The 16,624-nt window shown below is 36.5% G+C and overlaps 1 protein-coding gene across 1 annotated transcript in view; it reads left to right on the forward strand.

Annotated features, from left to right (window-relative positions):
- ZNF804B (zinc finger protein 804B) overlaps window positions 1-16,342 on the forward strand; it is a 64,510-nt gene extending 48,168 nt beyond the window's left edge. The window contains exons 3-4 of the mRNA XM_071735188.1: window positions 5,913-6,043; window positions 8,731-16,342. Of these exons, the coding sequence (XP_071591289.1) occupies window positions 5,913-6,043; window positions 8,731-12,403 (3,804 nt within the window). The 3' untranslated portion in view covers window positions 12,404-16,342. The remainder of the gene's footprint in view (window positions 1-5,912; window positions 6,044-8,730) is intronic.
- The last annotated feature ends 282 nt before the right edge of the window (window positions 16,343-16,624 follow it).

The following is a 16,624-nucleotide window of genomic DNA, read 5'->3' on the forward strand; positions in this document are numbered from 1 at the left end:
CATCAAGCTAGAAGCTAGATAATTCCATGAGAGGATTTAAAAAGAATAAACAATTAAATCTGTCATCCTGACAATAGTGCCAGGGAAAATACTGGCATGACTGATACAGAACTCGATCAAATATTAAAGAATTATAATATTTCATGAATCAATTTCATTTCTGTTGGGTCTGTGTGGTGGGGCTTCGGTAGCTGGGGAGGGAGCCAAAGGGCTTGCTCCTGTGAGAAGCTGATGGAAGGTCCCCTGGCTCCAAAGCTGGACCCTCCTCTGATCAAGGATGAGCCCAGAAGCAATAATGGTAACACCTCTGCAATTTACTTATTTAAGAAGAGGAAAAGGAAACTTCTAAAAGACCTTCAGGACAGAGAAGAGAGGAAGGTGAGAGCAACATCAGAGCAGAAGGGGTTCCTGAAAGACTCTGTCCCATGGGAATGGACCCCCACACTAGAGTAGGGGAAGACTGTGAGGTGTCCTCAGGAATGGCAGAAAATCATCTGTGATGAACTGTAAACCCTATTCCCTGTTCCCCTCTACCCCTGTTCTGCCGAGGGGAGGAATCAGGAAGATCAGGAGTAAAGGAATTTGGGCCCAGGAAGGAGGGAGGAGGTGTTTTTAAGATCTGATTTTGTTTCTCATTGTTCTGCTCTGATTTGATTGGTGACTAAATTGATTTTTTTCCCTCAGTAAAATCAGATTAACCTGTGACCATGGCTGGTGAGTGAATCTTCCCTATCTTTGTCTTGATGTTAAATTTGAGCTTTTTATGATATTTTCTCCTCTCCCTCCACAGTGGGAGGATTGAGTGAGTGGCCACGTGCTGCCTTGTTGCCAGCTGGGCCTAAACCACAAAATCATTTAATGTGGTTTATGTAAAACAGATCTTGTCAATGTAACTTGATTTTATCAGTTTATCTGCTAAAACATAATAAATCAAAATGTCCTCTGTCTTGTGTTACTGAAAAGTTTTGATCAGAGAAGTCCGTTGTGGTCTTTTCTTACTGACAAAACCTGCAAGGAAATGTTTTCTTTTATTAATCATTAATTACACCTCCTTTACTTTGGTCAGCTACTTTATCATAGTATTGGAGCTAGGTTACTGGTTACCTTTAACTCTGCTACTCCAAAAGTGATCAGTCTACTTTAAGCAAATATAAGAGAAAGAATATTTTGGTTCTAACTGAATAAAACCCAAAACAAACTAAAAAAACTCACACCCAAAAGAAAACAATTTAAAATGCCTTTTATGGATAACTATTTCATCCTATTAGAAAAAGTGATATTTTTACTTCCTTGACCTATTTGATAGGGCTTCTTATGGTTATCTTCATCCACATATTATTTTTCACTATTTACCCTGACCACACATTTTCATCTAAAGTGCTGCACTTACCACAGGTACATACTGGTACATACTAAAATGACTCTGCTTAGTGACAAACTTGTGTTCTGGTACATCACTTCAAAATCACTCTGTTGAGGTCTGCTGATTCAACTTTCCTTTATGTCAACCCATAACAAAATAGTTTGTAATAGGTTTATCCTTCATGCGTTTTTGTTGTTCCACAGAACTACCATAGCTCTCAAGGATCATCTGATTATACAGGTAAATCAAATTTAGGCTTAATTCAGATGCCTGATATCTTTTTTCTTGTTTCAAGGAACTTTAAAAGATTTGGATGTGGTAATTAAATGTATATCTGTAAGAGCTGATTCTGCCACATTCCTACTCTTTTTGGAAGCCATTCAATCTCATTCCTCATTTGTAAATTAATATCATGGTAAAGATACCTGTTTCATAAGTAGCCTATGATATCTCTATAGAAATCTATGGGTATAATCAATAGGTATAATCTATGTACAGTCATCTATACTCTCATATTGTTACTCCGAAAGGCCAAAGACATCACCTAAGTTTGAGGCCAGCCTTTGGACTTGCCTGTTGAATTCTTGGATAATTCAAACTCTTGATCTTATCCTTAAAATGCAGATGCTTTTGTACCTGCTACAATTAGAAGAAAGAAAAATAAAGCTGTGAGACAGGCTTCAAAAAATATGGAAAAAGGCTTAAATATTTTTAAAATAAGATTGCAAGAAATACTGAAATTTTGGAAGAAGCTCATCTTGCACAGAGTCTGTAATATGTTTCTTTTCTTTGAATATGTTTCTTTTCTTGAAGTGATTAAATTAGAAGGAAAAAGAAATTTAATATTTGAGATGTTGTGTTTTTTTCCCGGCTAAGGATATCCCACACGCTCATGAGTGAGGTAACGTATGGATGATACGGTCCCTGCTCCAAGTTTCTTATCATGCAACTGTGATGCTTTTTCTAGGTAAACTACTCTGTATTCCAAAGTGGCACAAAATATGTCTAATCAAATTAGCAGTGTTCAGCCAGCTTGTTGCAGCATATGACAAGAACTTCATTGGACGTGTTATCAACGTGGGAAGTCAAGTGGAGCATAATCTGGATCCACAAATAGCTCAGGCCCTCAGATGAATGAGTTGTGGCCACAAAATTCTGACCTCTCCCCTATGGAAATGCCTCAATGAAAACCTTTTGGTTTAACTTTACTTGGAGCAATACAAATAGATATAAGTAAATACTGTAAGTTTCAGACATGAAATCTAATTATGTTCTCTAGTTACTCGTTCACATTTGATGGTTTGCAATGTGAATTAGTTTTACAAATAATGTAATTGATTCCAGTATTAGGGTTACAAGCAGGAGAAAATCGTGTTCCTTTTTTTTCCTCATTTGACCCTTCTATGGTAAATTTTTTTAGAACTGTAATTAAGGAGCTATTCAGAAAAGTGGAAATCAATCTTTAAAGCCAGTCAGGTATGCAAGTAAATTTGAATAATGCACTTTGATTCAGAGAAGGCTCTACAAATATGACAAGAAACATGTACCTAATGCTGTCTGAAGAAAGGAGAGGTACATAAAAAATGTTTATTTAGGTCTACAATGCACCACACGATGAATATTTTGGGGGATGCGTTGTGATGGCTATTCTGATAAAAGAAGTCTGAATGTAAGTGAAAAAAATTGTTTAACTCATGCTAACCTGCCATATTTATTATAAGCAAGTGCAAGGATTTTTTTTTTTTCAAAGCTACCTTCTATTTGAATCAATGCAGTTATGCTAATGTGAATAAGAGTAGGATTTGCTTCCCAGTATACTTGCAGCAACTGTCATTTGCCCCAGCATCTAAAGTAGTTATACTGAGAAATCCAGGTAGATCTATAGAATGGGATGCACATGGTCCCTGGAAGATGCTGTAAAGAAGTAATACTCTCCCCCAGCTCTGTATTCCCTCCAGTCCTCAAGTTGAGACACTGAATGAGAGAGCCATATAGAGAAAAAGTGTTTCCTGAAGGCAGAGATATCCTGGAGAATGAGAGGTGGCAAATCTGGCAAACCTTCTCTGTATTCTTGCCAACAGTTTATTAAAAAAAACAAAACAAAAACACCCCAAAAAACCCCACAAACAAGAAAAAACCAAACCAAAACAAAAGCCACTAGATGCTTTCCCCAATTTTATTTCTATTATGTATGCCAAAATTACACTAATATACTCTTTTATACAATCTGTAGGCATGAATAGCAGCTGTAGCAATGAAAATGTATTGATAGTACCCATTTCCTCTATCAGAAGTCTGTGTCTGAGTTAGTCACCCTTCATACCTTCTTTACACAGTTAAAAGAAAGAGATACTTTTACATCTCACTTTATCCCATTTATTTTAGATAGACATTTTAAGAAGAGGTTATTAGGTCCCTGAAGGCACTTATTTCTTTCCACTGGTTGTAAAGAAAATCTAAGGAACTACTGTAGGCATCTGAATTTCATCAGATGATCAGCAATCCAGAGAAATATTGACCTGCACAAGGAGGAATAGAAATCAGTATCATAACTCTAGGAAGAAAGTAATCTCAGTACTGCATATGCAGGCAGTGGTGAGTTTGGTATAGGTGCTCATAGGTCCGTAAGAAGTAAGTCCTGGCCAAAGAAAAGTGACAATTTAAAAAAAAAAAAACAACAATAATCAGTCATCAATATATTGGTAAAGTACAGATATTTATCCACTGATATTTTGTGTTTAGCAAAAGAAGGTAGTGAAGATGCAGCTTCATTAATTCATTTGAAACTCCTGATGATTCGTATCAGCATTCATGAGGAAAATAACAGACTCAGTAGTTTTTTGAGTGAGTCTTAGACAGAGAAGCCAACGTGACTCAGACCTGGTTATATAAGTAGATGTTTCCGTAACAGGGAATATTAATTTGAAGTCTTTTAATATTCTCTGTAGGTATTTATAAAAAAAGGGATGGCTTACTGTTAGACATGACAATGTCTACACACAGGTGCACACGAAAACCAGAGAAAGAGTAGAACATGAGTCTAGAAGTGAAGTATAACTCCATGACAATGATATTTGTAGCGGGTGAAAAATAGAACACAGGACAGCTATTCAGTAAATCATAATTTATTACCTGTGCCTCTGTTTGGATGCCCAGTTAGGCACTTAATTAGTTGAAAACTGCAATTGCTGTGTAAAGCAATGTTAATTTGCAAGTACACCTGCTGAGCTTAGGGTTGTCATTCAGGTAGCTGCTCCATTGTGTGCTGTTGTGTACCACCTGCAGAAAATGTTTGTGTCTGTCAGGAGGGTGGCACAGGCCATAAATGAGGAAAACCATGGCTTTGCAGACTCAGTGGGCAGGCCCGTGGTCTATCCAGCATAACTGAAAAATTTCATTATTATTCCTAACCAGAGCTCTACCAGTGCAGCTTTTTTCCTTTTGATGAGGTGCTGGAGAAAAAAGAAGCTACTGTCTCTTTAGATTGTATAAGGCAACACACAGTGTTTACCTATTCAGTTTGTCTTCACCTACTGACAAAACCAGATCTCTTTTTAGAAAGCAGTTCTCTCTCATACATTCATCATTCCCTTAACCCCTAACAGCCAAGAACTGTCTTCATTCCCATTTCTCAAACCTGATGCCTATTGACTTGTAACCCTGCCTTACCCAAAAACTAAGGCCCTGTAGAGGTGGTGAAGGGGAAAAGGTGTTTCCATCATGGAGCATAAAAACGTGGATGTATACTGGGCAGCTGTGAGGTTGGACATAACCTGCTGAGTACTAGAGAGCACAGTGAAATCAAAGGCAACCTAGCACTACTGTTTTTGCAAAAGATGTTTTTTTTTGAAACTTTTTGGGTTGTTTCTTGTTCTCCGTTACTTTTATTTATACTATCTGGAGTGCAAAGCCAGGTTGTAAAACATGTAATAAAGGCAAAGAATTTTGTTGTCTCAACCAAAATTTACCTGATTTATAGATGTTTGAGGAGAAAAAAAAAAATGTGAAAGTAACCATAGAACATTTTCCAGATCATATATTTCAGACAGTAGTTCTCTCCTTTGAAAAACAAATGCAGTTTTAAAAACCTACAAAACCAACACAGAAGGACACTTGCATCCATGTATTTATGTCTAATTATAGAAATCTATAAAATATGTTACACACACAAGCTGAGTTTTATTCCATTATATGCCTATGGATTAAATTCCAAGTGACTTAATTAAATAGGAAAATTTTAATTATATTAAATGTGTATGTATTTGTACACTGGAGAAGATTTGTGTATTCATAAGGAACTAAAAAAGTGTCATTCATATGTAGGTATATATTAGCTAAACAGTGATGGCACACTCATTGTTTTATTATTAAATATTATTAAATGTTATTAAATAACATTTTCAGTCTCTGCTTAGGATGATAGCATTTTAAATATATTTTCATTCTCCATTTACATGCTAACTTCAACTAAAGCAAATAAGTTGAGCAAGAGGAAATGCATCTTCTGTGCACATATTTAATCCCTCCTCTTTTTGTTCTTTTCACATAGAGATTGAAAGATTTAAAACAAAGAGAATTTGCTCGAAATGTGGCTTCAAAGTCATGGAAAGATGAGAAGAAACAGGAAAAAGCTCTCAAACGACTCCACCAGCTTGCAGAGTTACGAAAGCAGTCAGAATGGCAAGTATTTAAAATTTATATTGTATTTTAATGCCCTCTTTCCTTGGTCCATGAAGAAATCTACATATTTCACTCCTACATATTGCGCTCAGTAATGTACAGAGACTGTGTATACTGTAACCTGTTTTCAGCTCTTCCCAACTCCAAATGTTCCTGTTCTGCAAACCGCAAAATTGAAAGCCCCTGAGTTAATTACTTGCTATTGGAAGGTTTGTGTTTTTCTCTCCTGTAGCTGGTTAATCTCCTCTCCTCAACTGAGTGATTTGAAGACATTTTTATTATATCACCATTTTACCTTATTCAAACTGATCTGGATAGATTAGTATAACTGTCTTATCATTTGACAGTAAGTGAACAAGAGAGGAAAAACACCTTTTTTGAGCATCGGTACTTAGTCTGTGAATAATTTTCACTACTTTCAGTACACTGAGATTATTCTGACAGTTTCTCTGTAAAGTAATGGAAGTATCATTATGTGAATGACAAACAAGTAATCAACTTGTTAAATTTATCCAATACTGTTAGGTCTATTGCTGAATATCAAGATACAGTACAGAGTCTGCACTAATAAACCCTTGCATTTGAGAAATCTCCTGTGCTTAACAACACTGACTGCTTCAGCAGAATAGATTGCCACCAGAACAATTGTTCATATTAATCTATGACCATAATGAGCTAAGTAGATAATTAAACTGGCATCCTTTTAAATTCATATGAAGCTTACTGTATCCTGGAAATAATAACATTCAGAGTTTATTATACACTCATTTTGGCCTGTGTAATTGCTTTTGAGTAATCTGGTGAAATATAACACTTTAGTGCTAGTGTATCACTTTTATGGCTACAACTCCATTTTCATACAAATCTACTGAAAGAAATGTAACTGCCTGTGGGAAGATGCCTTTATGCCCATGTACTTGAAGATGTAGTCTCAGCTGGACCTTTAAGGTCGATGATAATTGGAAAGCCAGAGTGAGAATGGAAAGGAAAAGGCAGGTTTGCTTTTAGAAAGAGCCAGGAGTCCATAATCTTTTATGAACAGACTGAAAAGACAGTTCTTGCTATTCCTGTTCATAATGACTAATAGGTTCAGGGGTGGCTGATAGCCATGATCTTGCCAGAGGGGTAGCATCCCCAATTGCTCAGGAAAGACAAAAAGTCAGCCTTTCTAAGCAGAAGTCTATGTAAACATACAGTCATTATTATGCCTAAGCACTATGTCTCAAGTTCTAACAGGGTTCCTTACAAGTAGCTAATACAATTTGACAACAAAATTACCATTAATCTTTTGAGGAGAAAAACTGAAAATGAAGCTTTATTTTTCTGTTCCAATGAGACTTTCAAAAGGATCCCTCTACACACCTTCTCTAAGAGATAATTCCTTTTTGATGTACAAATAGGGGAGAATTTATATCTCCTGATGCCAAATTTGCAGCAAATGCAAATATATTTTCAGAAATCCATACATATTCTCATGCTCTGAGTTGACCCTACTCCAGGGAGTCTTTATGTCTTTCCAACTGCTTAAGATCAATGCATTTTTAAAGCATTTATAAAAAATTCTAGCCTTTTTATAGATAGCTGTTATGCAGATCTGGCAGTCATAATTTATTCACATTTAATTAAAATATTTTGTAATTTTTAATCAAGCACTTTACTAGAGCTGGTTTTCTTTTTTTAATGTAGTGCTGCATTGATAGCAAATGTAGATAAATGGTTTAATGAGATGCATGGTTAAAATATTACTTGGAATAACATTTGTGTGGTGGCTATATATGTCTCATCTCTAATGGAAAATTACAACAGTCATTGCAGTCTCAGTTAATTATCTATTTCAAGAAATCAGTAGTTTATCCTATTTGTCAAGGCCTTCTTAGAATATGTTGATTTTTTTTTAATAACAAGAAAACCAAACCCCATATTTAAAATCTGAGAGGTTTTTTGAAAAGTAAAGGTGTAATAACTGAAAGTAGAATACAGAAAGAAGGATTACAGCAAAGTCTGTATTGGTGGCTGATTATGACAGCACTAAGGTTGCCATAGATATTGGTGGAAATACACCTTTTTCCCTTTTCCCCACCAGTGTTTGCTGATACTTTAAGAATTAATATCTCTTTAAATATTTCACAAGGTCATTTATTGTGGAATATTAAAAAGACAAAATGAAAATCAACTCTTAAAGGAAAATCATGGATACACTGCCCTCAAGCAGTAGAAGGCTGCCTTTTTTCTCTTATAGAATTTGGTTCTGCTGATGCTCCTGGTGAAATTGTCTCATTTTCAACAAGACACAAATGCCTTTCTAATGGTGTCTCAGAAAACCAAGACTTACCACAGACCAGGTTCTCCTTGATATAAATTCAGAGTAAACCAATGCTGTTTATTCTGGATGTACGTGAGTATAACTTTGAAAAAGCAAATTTATGTGCTGACTTCAAATCATATAATTTCCTATATTTAAAGACTCTCTTGCCAATATAGAATCCCAATCTAAGGGCTAAAATGCACATTTACCCTTTAGAAACTTTTGAAACTTGGTTTTCCCTCAAAATGTGAGTTTTGCCTTCACTTGGTTACTTGATACAGCTTTTTTTTCTTTTTCTTTTTCTTTTTCTTTTTCTTTTTCTTTTTCTTTTTCTTTTTCTTTTTTTTTTTTTTTTTTTTTTTTCTACTTTATTACCTTACAGCATAACTGGGAGTGGACCATTGCTTAAAGCCCCCAGGTTAGTCATGGAAAAGCAGCAATCACCAGATGGCATTTTACTGTACAAGGGCAGCAAGTTCACAACCAGTTCTCAAAGAATCACCACGAGCGAAGGATTGGGTTTCTCCAGCAGCGTACTAGAGAAACAGCAGCTTATCATAAAGAGGCACCAATCCCCTACTGAAAGACCCCATGCACTTGGAAATCAAGCCTCACAAGTGTTCCCAGATAGCACCAATACTTTTCAAAGGGCAGGAGTGTCTTTCTCATTCTCCAAAAAAGTCCCTTTGAAGCTTGAGTCCTCGGCATCAGTCTTCAGTGAGAACTCTGAAGAAGGAAATGATTGCAGTGAATCCTCCAACCATAAAGCAAAGCAAGCTCTTGAGGGCTGTCGTTCTGGCACACTTTTGGAGGAGGACATGAAAGCAAGCTTGGATAAAGGGCCATCTGTTACACAAACCCAAATGGATTTGGATATCAGTTCACCAAGTCATGTAGCTGTAAAACATAAGATGCTGAAGGAAAATGATAAAACTAGTGATAGAGAATTAGAAGACCAGGTCAGTGCTCATCCTTCATTTTCCAAAGTCAAAATACAGCTTTCAAATTTGGATTTTTCTGGCTCACACAGAGAAACAGAGCAAGAAAGCAAATTGAATGAGTCTGAGCAATTGTTTGAAACTCTCAGTTCAGCTTCATGCCAAACTAACAATTTTTATGCACTGGCAGACACCTGCAAGCACAGCAATGCCTATCAGCCCGACCAGTTACCTGAGCTCCCACAACAACCAGAACCTCAGCTGCCATGCACAAGCAGCATTAATGAGAGTCTTGCAGTGGTAAAAGGAGAAAGATCTTTGGAGTATTTAGAAACCACAAATGGGAATATGGCAACACCTCCAAAGGAGAATATGGTTAAAGATATTAAGCCACAGACACTGCCTTTCCTCCATGTAGTGAGCAAAGATGGCACCACAGCTCTGCAGTGGCCCACAGAATTACTTTTGTTTACAAAAACAGAGCCGTGTATTTCATATGGCTGTAATCCATTGTATTTTGACTTCAGACTCTCATTAAATCACAGAGGTGGTAAACAGCATGAGACAAAGAAAGAAATCTGTAAAGAGCACTCAATAAATAAGACTGCAGATGAAAATGAAGCCTCAGGTTTAATAAAATACAAACAAATGTCAAATGAGCAAGATAATCAGTTATTGAAACCAAAGAAGATAAAAGGTTCCTTAAAGCCAAGAAAGGCCAAGCAAAAAGCTGAGTCAGACATAGGGAAAGAAATTAATGAAAATGGTCAAAAATGCATTGCAGATTATTTGAATGAAAGTATACCCAAAGTGCCTGCTTACCTTGATGTCTCACAAAAAGATTGTATGACAGAAAGAAGTCTTCATACGACACTGAGACGACCTTTAAAGCATCATTTTCATAGCTGTGAAAGAAAAAATCATAGCACTAGAAATGAAAGTATTTCAGTTTCTGCTTTCATGTCTAGAATTAAAAAGTCTAAAGATCCAAAATGTCACTTAATCTATTCTGAGGAAGAACATGAAAACAGAAATGACTGCAGACCTGTTCAAGATGTGGTCAGCTGCAGCAGTGACATAAGTGACAGTGGAAAAGATTCTAGTGGAAGTTTCCTGAGTTATAAATCCAGTTCAAAAAGCAGGTATTCAGAAAATGAAGGATGCGGAAATTGCATGAGATGCTGGAGATTCCTATCTCCTCAAAAGTCCTCCTCTGACATATATTCCAGCTATTCTGACACTTCAGCTAGCGGTACAAGTAGCTACATGAGTCCCACATTGAATAACCACAGCAGAAATAATTTCCTTTTCTGTTGTAAAAGAAAAAGCAAGACAGCTGAGAGGCACAAATGTAAACACAGAAAGCACAACTATATTTTCATTTCTGATGAAACAGATGAGGATTACCTTTGTCATGTTAAGAATCACAGAACTAGAAACTGTACACAGAAGGGCATGGTTAAATGTCAAAGATGTTCGAGACATAAAGTTTTACAGCACAGAGACAGATCTAAACACAGCAGATGTAGACACCGGCCTCTTGGCAAAGTGCATAGTAGAAATAGAAGTTACCTTAGCTCTAAAAGTTGTTCCACCAGACATTCAAGAAGCAGCGAAAGATCATCTAGTAGCAGAATATCAAGAGGTAGCAGTTCAGGATCCTTCTCCAAAGAGACTGACAACTGTGACAACAAAATTAAAGGAAACACAGAGAGAGGTTTTAACACCCAACAAGGTGATGCTGATACTGCCCATTGTAACTCTCAGAATGTGAATGGTCAGTCAAAAACATTTGCCACCTGCTCTTCTGAAATTCAGGCAAAAGACATGTGTGGAAAAAGAAAGTCAATGACAGCCAAGTTACTTTTAGAAAGAGTGCAGTCCAAGAAAACCCAGGAACAGAAGCAAAATTCAGAGAGATTTTCAAATGCTTGTGCGGTAGAATTAAAGGATCACTTACAAAGTCATTTGGCTCTTCAGTTTTCAACTTCACTAGGTGTTACAACGTTACCTTCACCAGAGAAAATGCTAAGCATAGGTAAAAATGACACAGGACATAATAAAAACAGTTCTTTGGAAACCAGTGTGAAGAAAACCAACTTTGAAGCATCAGAGATAACTGACGTTTCTCTTTCAACAGGAACTGATTATGATCATTGTCTTTTTAAAGACATCATTCAACTAAGAACAGGCTATCAGAGCTCAAGCATAAAAAGGAACACAGCAATAAAGGAACAAACCAATCTTTTCATTAGTGAAGCGCAACCCTTTATACAAAGCTGTGACCCAGTACCAAATGAGTTCCCTGGTGCTTTTCCCTCTAATAGATATTCTGTTGTTGCTAATTCAACAGAGACCAAAGAAGAACTACATGATGTAAACATGAACTCAAACCGGGCAGAAGGTAATTCAGACTCTATTTGTGACAATGCTATGCAGAAGTACAGTGACACAGTAGATGACCCAGAAGTGTACAGTAAATCCACCTCTCCTCCTTTAACGCAGCAGCCTATCACGTTTTCACCAGAGGAAGTAGACAAATACAGGTTGCTGCAGCTGCAAGCCCAGCAGCACGTGCAGAAACAACTTCTGGCAAAGCACCTAAAGGTTTTGCCTGCCCCAGGACCAGCTGCCTTCTCCGCAACACCAGCACTTCCCTCCCTCCCTGTCCCACAGCACGCTACTGTCACCACCATCCACCACACACTGCTGCAACGCTTTGCTGTCTCAGCATCCCTACACCCCCATGGCAGCCATCTCTCCCTGGCACACTTCCACCCCCTCTCTCAGGCACATTTTGCCCCCATATCGCTTTCTCCGTTGGCGCCAGCCCTCATTCCCACTCACCCTGCTTTGCTGACAGGACACCCCTTGCACTTGGTCTCCAGCACCCCCCTCCACCCTTCCCCACTGACCTTCCCCACGCTGCCACACGCTGCATGTATCCCAGCCTTATTTACACCACACCTTAATGCAGCCGCACCTGCTATACATCCAAATCCTTTAGTTCATCCATTATTCCAAGGGCATGAGCCCCTTCACCATTCTTGCTCTAGTCAGACACAGCAATTACCTACAATGAAAGAAGTTTTCAATGTTTCTAACTATTTAAACTAGCCCAAATGATTACACTATGTCTCCAAGACAAAATTTGAATAAAATACATTATTCAGTATTAAATCAACATGTCTGAGGGGAAATCTACTGTTTTGCTGAGAGTGCAACAGCAAATATTTTAAAGTCCACATTCTGGCTGACAGCATCTGAATAATAATTTAGTTCTAGTATCACTTAGTATAAACAGTTTTAAATCCTTTTCTGGTACTATCACAAGGATAAAGGTGTCCAGCTGGTGTCATTCTACAGAAGGTTTGGAAAGCACAGCCTGAAGAGAAGTCTTTCACTGTCAGTAGGAGTGCAACCAGAGCATCCAGACATAACTAAGAATAGAATCATAGAGTCATCATGTCCAACTGACACTGATGAGTGATTTAAACAGCTCAGTTTAAGATAGTGCAATCTTGACACACCTCACAGGTTTGCTTTGTGTATGCAATGGCATAGTACTTGGTCTGGTTAAGGTATTTCAGACTGAGCAAAAGAGAAGATGTCTGGGACAAGTTTCTGGTCTTCTGGCCAAAATAAATTAGGGATTCTCAAAGTGAGGGGTTACACTGGAGAAGAGGGTACTTTAGTGATTTTATCCCTAAGTTATATTGCTTGGACAGTGTAAAGGGACTGCAGTGTGGCCACAGGTTCATAACAAAATGTTCCCTGGGTGTAGTGGACTCTGCTGGCACAAGCAGGCTGCCACTTTTCTCCCTAAGCCAAGCATTCAAGAATTCAAGGGAAAAAATGGGATGCAGCCAAGTTCTTTTGCACTGCCTGCCTGTGTCTGCAGTAGCCTGGAGTTGCCAAGCAGCCAGTGCTGTCTTTGAACCTCTTATATCCCTGGCCAAGACTACAACATTTCTTTTCTACCAAACAGAGCTCTGATGTGTGGGAGAATCTTGCCCAAAAAATCTGTACATATGTTTCATGATTTCAAAAACCCCACGAGAAATTGGATGGTCCTATGAAATTGTGCTGATATTCACAGAAATGCAGAAGTAAAATTCTGAGTGGAAGCTGTTTATCCAGTCCGAATCTCATAAAAAACACATTCTACATTTCTCATGATTTCAAGGTGTATTGAATTTAAACAAGTCAAGATTCTTGCATGGCTTCCCAAACTTTCAGTGTACAAATAGAAATTATGAATCTACAGTGTCTGAATGCATGTATCAATGCTTCAGGGTAATGTGTGGTTGAAACTGATAGAAATAACTGGGTATCTGGTAGCAGATGACGGCTGCAGCATCTCTTTGAATGGTACATTTTTACTATTTTTATTGTGTTTCTAACTTAACATGGGATATTTAACATGAAATTAAGTTCATAATTGTGGTTAGACTGCAGGCAGGTTCCCCTATGTAATTGGGCAGTGAAGTGTCCAACAGAGAGTACCCATTTGTTTGGATTAGAAACATCTAAAATTATTTCAATCCATTTGCAGTAATGTATGGCATAATTAATGAGGTATTTTTCAGAATCAATATAAAGCACATTTAAAAACTTTGGGAGCATTTTATTCTGTTTTATTTGGATACCTGAAGAAACCGAGAGAACTAATTGCACTTAAATATTTAAAATACAAATTAAGGGAATTTTCAAACTTAGTTTTAATCAAACCAGATTGATCCATTGCAATAAAATAGCATTGGTTTAATTTCTAAAAGCAGCTGCTTCAGCACAAACTGGTATTAGGCCAAACTTTTAAACTGGATTTACAAGTTTGACTGCTTTTTTTCCATTTTCAGATTTAAAGTTTCTTTGGATACTTAACATGTTAGCCACCAAATAAAATCTATAGGGAAAAAAATCTGGAGATTGAGCAAAAGAAAACCACTTTAGTAGCAAAAAAGGTTGGTGAAACCAGAACCTCAGATATTTTTGATTGGGTTCCCACATAGTTTATTAATTTCATTAACAAAATGGATTAATGTACTTTTGGAGTTATCTTTACAGTTTAATTTCCTCATTTTAAATCTAGGGAACTTCTTTAATTGAAATAATTCCTTCAGAATTAAGGAAGACAGAAATTTTCCTTCGGAAAGATGTTAAAAATAAATATTTCAACAGTTTTAAAAGCCTTTTTTTCATTTTTTATTAAAATCTTTTCAAAACTAGATCAGAATTGCATTTGATTTCTATATATATGAAACTGCGTTTTCTGAGAATCAAACGTATTTCAGTGAACGTGACTTAACACTTCTAAAAGTTAGTACTTGCCTTCTTGGAAAGAGAACTCTTGCTCAGTGGACCACCTGGTAACATTTGTTAAAATTCTGTGGAAAAACTCTGAAATAGATGCTTTAAAGGAGATGGTCAACCTGCACCCCAGAAAAGGCTGCCTGAGCTGCATAGTCATCACCACCAGTTCAGGGTTAAAACCATCTGAAAAGATTCAATTTCCAGCCCTACATAGTTTTGAATTTGTTGGCTACGTTCCCTTCCATTAAAAAAAAACAAACAAACAAAAACCAACAAAAAAAACCCAACCCCAAAAAACAAAACAAAAACCAAAACAGTTATTCTCATTGTACATAGTAGTTCGTTTGAATCCTAAGTAGGTAATCCCAAGAGGAAAAACTGGAACAGAGGAAATAACAGGCTAACCTTTAATGTGTACATACACATTTTGTATCCCTGCTTCTCACAAGCAATGTTAATATTGTAGAAATTGCTATGGCAAGAAACCTGAACAACTGAAACTTGACAATGTCCTAGTTTGTAAATAATTTATGGAAAATAGTTTTATCTGTTTCCCTTAACGTATGCGATGGTATTCTAGGAAGAAACCAAATCATAGGATATCCATGCATCATTGTATATACCAACATGGATGATTTGGTGAGGCAAATGAATAAGATAATAATGATTAAATTTATTTCTTGGAACAATGGGAATAAGGATTTTGAAAGGTTTTGATGGGAAAGAAGAGAGATTAGGAAGGAACAGAAACAGCACAGTAGCAAATCAGCAGTCACTGACTGCCAACAAAATGAATGTCCAATGTTGTTCTTGGTACAGAAAGGAACTTTCTTGGAGAAATGTAATAAAATTTACAGTACAGCTGAGATGATATATTTCTCTGCTTGCTGCCATATTTTTTTTTCATTGGTAATGTACTTTAAATGTTCATCATTACTATAATTAAAAGCATAACTAAGCCTTAAGTATGGAGCTGGGCTACATTTCTCATTTTATTTAGACTGATTTTTAAAGTAGTTACAGTATCCTGGTGGCAGCATTATATACTCTTTAAGTTAATAATCTATTTTAGCTTGATTGTATATTCTTGGTACATATTCCAAGGGAACAGGTGACCCATACTGGAAAATTACAATTTAAAAATTTTCTTGAGTTACATAATCATGATTTGATAATTATATTATTTTTTTTAACTGAGGAACTTCTGGCGTACATATAACATGCAAATTTTTTTGTGTAGATTTGCATTAAAATGTCATTTCACCAGATTGATTTAAAAAGTGTTACATTTATATTAAAACTGGATAATACTCTGGCTAGTACAATATGTAAACTAGTAATTTTGTTTTGTATTCTCTGTATAAAGTGTTTTATATTATACAGTAGCTAAGTGAATTGCACTATTGTACATGCAACGCAGCTTTTTTTTTTTTAGGTTATTCAAAGAATTCCTGGGAATGTAGTTTAATGCAATAATATTTTTTTTTTCAATAAAAAGGCTTACTGGTATAAGGAGTGTCAGTCATGTATTTTTAATGTTAAGCATTCCAAAAGGCAGCAACATAATAAAATGCAGAATGATACAAACATATTCTGTATTTCAATATGCAGAACTGAAATGCATTTAATTCATCCCTGTGGCTATTATCCTGAGATTTCTTAGAATGTTTCCTAACGATTTTAGTATGTGTTACAAAAGTGGGTTGTTTAAATGGAGCTGAAAATAAATATTCCTTAACAAAATTGCTTATCTATGTGGTTTTTGCAACTAGTCTTAATGCATCAACATCCTCCTGGATATTATCAATGCACCAATCATTTTATTTAGAATTACACTTATAACTCACTTGTCAGGTTACCTAATGTCTCTGAGCTATGATTCCTAATGCTCGTGTAGAAGGTCCTTTGGTAAAGGATGTAAAGTAGGATCCAAGTACTATTTATTCATTTTTTAACCATTCTTTAAATCTGACCTAAGTCAAGATAAGAATCTCTTTTTCCCATGTTTTCCTTTTATCTTGTATA

This window comes from Heliangelus exortis, chromosome 2 (genome assembly GCF_036169615.1).
Source record: "Heliangelus exortis chromosome 2, bHelExo1.hap1, whole genome shotgun sequence".
In the NCBI taxonomy this organism is placed as follows: Eukaryota; Metazoa; Chordata; class Aves; order Apodiformes; family Trochilidae; genus Heliangelus; species Heliangelus exortis.